The sequence below is a fragment of the Solanum tuberosum genome, unplaced genomic scaffold, assembly GCF_000226075.1.
Source record: "Solanum tuberosum cultivar DM 1-3 516 R44 unplaced genomic scaffold, SolTub_3.0 scf00103, whole genome shotgun sequence".
NCBI classification, from domain to species: domain Eukaryota; kingdom Viridiplantae; phylum Streptophyta; class Magnoliopsida; order Solanales; family Solanaceae; genus Solanum; species Solanum tuberosum.
The window spans coordinates 690,260-698,859 of NW_006239027.1; the positions used below are offsets into that span (position 1 = coordinate 690,260).

The 8,600-nt window shown below is 33.2% G+C and overlaps 2 protein-coding genes across 5 annotated transcripts; one reads left to right on the plus strand and one right to left on the minus strand.

Annotated features, from left to right (window-relative positions):
- Positions 1-390: 390 nt before the first annotated feature.
- Positions 391-4,240, minus strand: LOC102580185 (putative pentatricopeptide repeat-containing protein At1g13630). Of its 4 annotated transcripts, XM_015309301.1 has the most exons (5): positions 3,730-4,240; positions 1,623-3,492; positions 1,246-1,517; positions 1,057-1,165; positions 391-849 (listed from the first exon to the last, which is right to left on the minus strand). In XM_015309301.1, exons 1-3 carry the CDS (start codon positions 4,175-4,177, stop codon positions 1,436-1,438), a joined length of 2,400 nt encoding a protein of 799 aa, XP_015164787.1. In that variant the 5' UTR covers positions 4,178-4,240; the 3' UTR covers positions 391-849; positions 1,057-1,165; positions 1,246-1,435. The 4 variants fall into 4 exon arrangements, with proteins under 4 accessions (XP_015164787.1, XP_015164786.1, XP_006348639.1 ...); XM_015309300.1 differs by having other exon boundaries at positions 1,057-1,148; positions 1,246-3,492; XM_006348577.2 differs by having other exon boundaries at positions 1,246-3,492.
- Positions 4,241-5,898: 1,658 nt separating this feature from the next.
- LOC102599707 (DNA-3-methyladenine glycosylase-like) lies at positions 5,899-8,600 on the plus strand. Its single transcript, XM_006348727.2, has 5 exons — positions 5,899-6,345; positions 6,937-6,994; positions 7,079-7,162; positions 7,522-7,663; positions 7,887-8,600. The coding sequence occupies exons 1-5, from the start codon at positions 5,931-5,933 to the stop codon at positions 8,163-8,165; spliced, it is 978 nt and encodes a 325-aa protein (XP_006348789.1). The 5' UTR covers positions 5,899-5,930; the 3' UTR covers positions 8,166-8,600.

The window sequence follows — 8,600 nt, forward strand, 5'->3', positions numbered from 1 at the left end:
TGAATAATTTTCAATTGGTGTAAATAAAACACACTATTCCTCTTTTAATCCCTTTTGTAGTAAGTTTATGTGGTTAGTTAGTAAACATTTGGGAGGCTAACGATCAAATGTTTCCTTGATTAGGAGGGCAAATTGCAAAGAGCTCAGTTGAAAACAAGTTAATACTCTTCTTTACCAAGGGAATACTTTGCGCAACTTCTTTTTTTCTTTTTAATTTACTGTATGAGCATGCAATTTTTTAGTTTGGTATCCATTTTAAGGCTTACTTTAATTAGCAAACATATTATATTATTGTTTTCCTTTTTAGGAAGTTCGCCGATATAATTTGCTAGAAAAATGAAATGTGATAGTTCATGTTAGATAATAGTAATAAATATGGACATCGTGACACTGCCACTCAAAAAGTTTTATTGATTCACTTTCAGCAACAAATTAAAGCAACTGTTAAGCATAGATGATTCTATCAAGCAAGCATAACAGGCATCAGATAGGCTGATTGACACCTAAGTTGCTCCAAAAATGTTGCCGCACCCGTGATGGATCCTTCAAATCCGACACGCACCTATCGAAGAGTCTGAGCAACATAGATTGACACTATACTAACTCAGTACATTTATAGTGGGACTTGTTTAGATGTCTCTTCTTTTCTATAGCTTATATCAGTTGCAAAGAAAATATGCAAGTTTGCCAAAAAGAAGGTAATATGGAGCAGTCTTTAAGCAAGAGCTACAAATCATGCCATGAATGATCTCCAAGAACTCAAGCCGTAACAGCTCCAGCAGTCGTACAATTCGCGTGCCCCTATTGGCTAGGATCCGAAAGGACAGCTGCCTATATGTTTCTGAGCATCTGCAAAAAATCATCAAATAGAGACTTAATGGAGGAACAGATGCAAAATTCACTAGTTTGAAATGAACTTCAGACAAATACGAGCAATTCTAGTAAGTCAAAACTGGAACAAAGAACTGATAGTACTAAAGTTGAAGGTAACAGAACAATATAAGGGATATGATACCATAACCGAAAACCAGAAAAACACAGAAGAACATTCGGTACCTGTTAACTTTTCTTACAGATGCCGAAGTCCTCTGTCTTTTCTCCACACAAAATGTGTTTCGTCGGAGGACATAATTTCCCTATGACCTCATCTATCAAGTCCATATAACTGCATAGTCAGTGCAATTACAAACCTTTCAATCCAAAAAAATTGAAGTCAGGAATGAGTTATTAAATAGGTTCACATACCTTATAAAATCAAGTTACAACTTCTACGAACTTCTCTCGTAACATCACATGAACCAAGAAGCTCACATATTGCAGCAGAGCACAATAATCATCTTGAATTGGTTTCTCGTACACTTAACCACACATGAACCAAGAAGTTCATATATTGCAGCAGAGCACAATAATCATCCTGAATTGGTGTCTCGTACACTTAGCCACAATTAGAGTCAGTATCTAACCCACACTTAATCATCAAAGAGGCCAACTGGAACACAGAATTGTGATCACGGAAACTGTTAAGCATAACAAAACAAATCTGTGAATCAACAGATATGCCATGAAACAACATCATACGCAGAAAAATATCTACGCCAGCTAGTAAGTTTCTTTTGCACAACCTATTAATCACAGCACTATAATCTCTAATAGAGATTTCAAAGCCCTTCTCAATCATCTTTTGGAACAGAACCACTGCCTTATGCACTGATCCTTTTGCACAATGTGCTTTTATTAGAATGGTGTAATCACATTTCATCAGGCCAACATCTTGGAGTTTAGAAAATAGTTCCTCCGCATCCTTTAGCTCTCCATGTGTACAATAACCATTAAGGAGAATGTTGTACGTGACACGACTTGGCTGAAGTTCGTGCACCGCCATCTCTTTATATAATTTGCAAGCGCCTTCCATATCGTGAGCTTCACATAAACTTTTAATAATGGTGTTGTAAAAAACTTCATCACGCTGAAAATCATCCGGTAACATAGTCTTTAGTATCTGGACAGACTCATGAATCTGCCTTCTTTTACAGAGGCATTTCATTATCACTGTGTAAGTAACATGAGTTGGTTCTATGCACCTTGCTTTCATTTCGTCTAGCAATTCAAAAACGGTTTGCATTTTCCCTTCTTCACCATAGGCATTCATAAGAGTTGTGTACGTCCTCGCTGATGGTATCAACCCATGTGCACATATAGTGTCAACCCACTTTCTTGCATCATCTAACTTTCTGGCTTTGCAGAACCCATATATTAAGGAATTGAATGTAGCTATGCTTGGGGTTATTCCTTTCCCTGTTATTAGTTCGTATACCTGAACAACCTCACCGATGTCACCAAGTTTTGCATATCCGTCAATCATAATATTAACCAAAAAAATATCATCTATTAAGTTGCAATCTATTAAAGCGTCAAACAGAACTCTTGCCTCATATATGTACCCTTTCTCACAGAAGCTTTTGAGAATAGATCTATGAGCAACAATATTTGGAATAATTCTCTTACAACACATATCTTTGTACAATTGAAAAGCCATATCAACCAATCCTTGCTTACAAAGGCCTTGAATGAGAATCGAGTACATGATATGATCCAGTTTACGACCGCTGCTCTCTATCTCATGGAACAAATTCAAAGCTTCATCTAAATGTCCGCTTTTACACAAACTGCTTAGTAACATGTTGTTTGAGATAGCACTAGCATGGACCCCCTCCTTTGAAAACATCTCCTCTCTCAACTTAATACTCTTCTCATCAATATTACCTTCTTTGCAATATCCACAATTCAACATTGTATATGTGAAAATATCAGGATTCATGCCTTTACGAAGCATTTCATTAATGAACTTCCGGACACCATTCATCATACCAAGCAAATGAAATCCTTTGGCAAGGACGTTATAAGTTTCCAAATCAGGCTCTAAACCATGTTTCTTCATATCATCTATGAACTCCAATGCTTCTTCCATTGCACCCGCCACACTTAATCCGTGAATGAGAATATTGTAACTATATACATTGGGATAAAATCCACACTTAAACATCATACAAAAGAATGACTTAGCAACATCTACAGAACCCATTTTACATGAACTCGACATAAGAGCATTGAAAGACACAACACAAGGCTCAAACTCTCGACATTCAGTCCCTCGGACAAAATTAACTGCTTTTTGAATCAAGAATTGTTTGCACAGACCATCTATAAGAATGGAATTAGTATACTCGCTCGGGTTTATCCCACTGGCTATCATGTCATAGTAAACATCCCAGATGTAATCAGTGTGCCTCAAATTATACAACAAATTATTGTACGTAAATACCGAAGCCTGGATATCGAAATCTTTCATCTTTGCAAAAACAAAGAGAGCATCATCAACCATCTGACAATGGGAATAAGCAGAAACTAGCACATCCCAGACAACATGATTAGAGTCCCATTTCTGAAAGCAAATCAAAAGCAGCTCGCATATCGAATGAGCTGAACCAAAGCCTGATTGGAAATCACAACAAATCTATATAAACAACAAAATGAGCAATGTAAGAAGTACTCCATAGTTACACTATACTATTACTCTCTCCATCCCATATTATTTGCACTAGAATTAGTAAAACTATCATTCTTATTTACGATATCTTAAGGGGCGTGTAAAAGGAAAGTGGACAAGTAATACGAGTCGGAGGGAGTGACAAAATAGAATTTTTAATGCCATAGCAGAGAACACAATACCTTCTTGTTGAACCAAATGTTGTAAATGAATCTTCAAAGCTCTAAACCTCTGTTTTTTAGCCAAAACATGAGCAACAGCAATGTGTGAAGCTCTGGAATGATTAAACCCATAATCATTTCTCAATAAGAAGAAGAACTCAAGGGCAGATTCAGAATTTTCAAAACTCAGTTTCTCAACAATGTCTTCTATTTCCGATGAATTCAGCTCAAAGATTAAAATTTTAAAACACGGGTCACCTCGTAAAAGCTTTGCGGAGCCTTTAGTGCAATGATTTTGGAGAAAAAAGTTGAAGATTCTTGAAACTGCAGCTCTGGTGGTTGTGGTAGTTGGTGGTGGTGGTTCAGGGTGGTCGACGGCGAGGTTAGCGGTAGAGAAAGAGGGTTTAGGGTGGCGGAGAGAGGAGAGTAATCGAGATTTTAGGGGTGATTTAAGGGTTAATCGAAGCATTAGGAGGAGGAGAAGAAAAAAATGGGAGATTTTTACAGAGGTTTAGGGTTTAAGAGAGAAAAAGAGGAATTATTGATTTGTGGAAGAGACAAATGAAACGAAGTCGTTAACCCCATTGCTTTTTTCCGTCTCTCGTTTGGTACGAGGGATAAGATATAACTAATTTTGAAATTAATTTTAAAGTTTATTTTATATTTGATTACGATAAAATTGTCAGATAACTTATAATGTTATTTTTATTCCACGTTAAGAATGAAATAACAATCATGCATAATTATACATAAATATGTTTTTAAACTTGGTTTCAACTGGCATTACGTCTTCCAATTTTGAGTGTGTACAAGTAGACACTTAACTTGTATAAAATCAGAAAAAATAGCTAGCCACATTCATCCTACGTGAAGTCCTACATGACAATTTCATGTCATATGTGACGTTCTATATGTATTATGTCACGTAGTATGTATGTGTCTATTTATTCAACTTTATAAAAGTTTATATCGTGTAAGACTTGTTTAATAGGATAGTGTTCTTATTTAGTTTGCCAAGGTCGAGGTTACTTTTTTTTTTTACTACATAGGGGTTGTAAGGAAGGGAGAAAGGAGGAGGGGATTATGAATTGTGGAATCGAACCATCACCAACGACTAATAAGTTGAAAATTTAGATAACTAATCAATCAATCGAACTACTAAGATTTCTGAGAATAACGCTTTGGTTTTACTAATCTTTGTTAAAAAATCTACTTGCAAGTTGGAAGGGAAAAATCATTTTCCAAAGATAGCACATATAATTACAAAATTACAAAAAGAAAGGATGAGATGTATATATAGAGTGAGTATTAAGTCTTAGCAAATAAAGGCAACCCATTACACTTACATTGAAGTAACATTTGAACTAAAAGAATGGTTAAACTATTAATGTTTTCAAGCTTTATAACTCACTCTTTAACTCTAATTAATTTTCTAAAAAGTATTTTTGGGTGTTTAATATTACATTTACAATATGGATCATATATTATTTGTAGAAGCAAAAAAAAAACACTTCATAGAGGAGGATGGAGACTTAATTTTCATGAAATATTTTAAGATGGATAAGAAAAAAGAAAAAAAAAGTTGAGTCATAAGTTAATAATCTATATTATTACCATTAAGGATTGCGATAGGACGGATAAGATTCTTTACCCTTAACTCTAGGTTTCGAGTTTGAATACTGAGAATTAAAAAAAATCCTGATAGAAAACACTTTCAAAACGGATATCATACACTGAGCGGGAAAAAAAAACTCTCTATTAGTGTAATACGATCCTTTTCTGCCTTGATAGTTTGATATAGAATACTCATAACTTTTTACTTCAACATCGAACTAACAAACAATTTAATTCGTTGGAAACTAGACTTAAAGACCGATAATATAACAATGTAATGCAAAACCTTCTCAAATGTGAACATTTTTCACTAAAAATCTCGAGCTTCTGGAAAGTCTACACTTCTTCAACACTTCAATGCTCAAACTTTCTATTGTCATCAAGTAATATTTTACAATCCACAAACCATTTTCATATCAAATTTGCTTCAATTATAAGTCTAAAAAGTTGCCTCATTATGAGATTCACATTCTACCAACTTCACCTTTTATTAACATTCTTAATTAAATTTTCCATCACTTCAAAATCCAATCTTTATATATTCCAATCATCTTCTCACATATTTACAATCCATAGCCACTTTTAATTTATTTATTTTTTCCAAAAAAATGTCTAAGCAAAGTGTGAGGAAACATCATGCATTAGAGAAACATAGGGAAAAAGAAAAAACAAGAAGCAATAATATTAGTAGTAATTTCTTATTATCCAAACATTGGAAAAAAATTTACCCTATAGGGTTACATAAAACAAGTTCTTCTCTTTCACTTTCTTCACTTTCTTTATCTTTATCACAAACTTCAAATGATTCTTCTATTACTGATTCTTCTTCAATCACTCCATTGGATCAAAAAATCTCTCTAGCACTACGATTAATCGCGTCATCAAGGGAGAAAAAAGAGGGTTCGAGCATGTCCAATAAGAACGTGGCTCGAACGGTTATAAGTCCAACTTGTAACCCTAATCCAAACCCTAGTAGTGAAGAAGAACTCATGAGAAGGTGCAATTGGATTACTAGTACTAGTGGTAAGATTCATAAGTAGCATTTATCTATATTTTATTTACTTTTCTTGAAATATTGCTAATATTTAAAAATGTCTTATAGTAGTTTCAGATTTTCATTTTATATTATGGCGTTTGATTTTTTTTTTCTTGATGTTTGATTGTGGATAGAACTTAAAGAGATGTTATTTTGACTTTATTATATATTAGGAGCATAATATAAGATTATTATGCTATTAAGTTAAATTGACCTATTGATAACATAATCATTATTCATTAATAAAGTTAGGAATTTTGATAGTCAAATTTGAGATTTAATATATTTGTATAACGAGTGATGTTTGACCTATACATATACACAATATAGTTTTGTGATCACGAGGGTGATCAGGGCACACGTAATTCTGTCACTGCATGTAACTCTTTATAGCAAGTCTGATATGATAATCTGAAAAATAAAGTAATAACTTACTAAATTTTCTAGTATTGTGTTGTTTATAGTATTTGGAAGTAGAATTATTTGAATTATTGATAAATTGACACTTAATTTGTACCAAATTATCCTAACATTAATGCCAATTGTAAGATTAATTTTTTTGAATTTGCTATATGCAGATAAGGTTTATGTGCAATTCCATGATGAATGTTGGGGAGTTCCTGTTTATGATGACCAGTAAGTAATAATTTATGATTAATTTTGGAGGCCATTTAATAATACATAAAAGTTTATTAACAAATTAATTAATTAATTAAACAGCCAATTATTCGAGCTTCTTGCATTATGTGGAATGCTTATGGATTTCAATTGGACTGAAATTTTAAAGAGAAGGGAACAAATAAGGTACATAAATTCTCCCCCTTTCAATTTATATAATTGATAGTCTAATGGATTCAGAATTTAAATTTTATGCGCCCGAAAATGTAGCATTTTGAGTTATTGGATCTAAACTAATACTAATATATACATAGTTAGTGAATTTCGTAAGACAACACTACATGTAGTTTAAAATTACTAGATATCACGAATTTGTAGTCGAAATTGTACATCCATCCTAGATTATCTGTATGATTTAACTTGTTTTAGCAAGTTATCTATCTTATTTTTTATTATTGGTTCCACTCATTACTAACAATTATCCGTAGTTTATTTTTGAATGATCTGATAGTATAAAAAATATTTTTTAATGTGTGAATATGTAGAGAAGCATTTGGTGGATTTAATGCAAACCATGTGGCCAAAATGGGGGAGAGTGAGATTGAAGAATTAATCTCAAATACATCACTCAATTTAGCAGAAAGCAGAGTTAGATGCATAGTTGACAATGCCAAATGCATAGTCAAGGCAAGTTCCAACTCCTTTATTATATATATTCAAAAATTCACAAAATAGTCATTGTCATGGAGTTTCAGATTCAACATGTGAAAAAGTCTATGACATGAAAGTGACTATTTTTTCAATTACAAGACCGAAAAGTGACTAGTTCATGGTATTACTATGATATCAATTAGTTGTTAACTGAATTAATTATCATTTTTTTCTCTCATTAATCAATTAACATATGCAGATTGTGAGAGAATATGGATCATTTAGCAGCTACATGTGGAATTATGTGAATTATAAACCTATAATTAACAGATTTAGACATCCAAGAAATGTTCCATTAAGAACACCAAAAGCAGAAACAATTAGCAAAGATTTATTGAAGAAAGGATTTAGATTTGTTGGGCCAGTAATTGTTTATTCATTCATGCAAGCTGCTGGAATGACAATTGATCATTTGGTTGATTGTATTAGGCATAAAGATTGTGTTAATCTTGCTGAAAGACCATGGAGGCATGTATGAGTTTAATTTATTTTAATTATGTATGTTTTTTTTTTCCTTTGGTTTATTTAAGTTGTTTTTTGGCAATTGGTTTTGCTTATAACAACAAATTCAATGTAATCTCACCAGTGGAATAATCTAGAAAGAGTGGTGTGTGCGCAATCTTATTTCTACCTTGTGAATGTAGAAAAGTTGTTTTTAGCACTGGTTTTGTTTATAACAATACATTCTGTGTAATCTTACAAGTGGAGTATGAAGAGAGTGGTGTGTACGCAGTCTTGTTTTTGCCACTGGTTTTGCTTAAAACAATATAATCAGTATAATCTTACGAGTGGAGTCTGGAGAGAGTGGTGTGTACGCAGTCTTGTTTCTGTCTTGTGAATGTAGAGAGGTTGTTTCTGCCACTGGCTTTGCTTGTATGTATCAATTATGAGTTGAATGGTGTATTTATTTCCA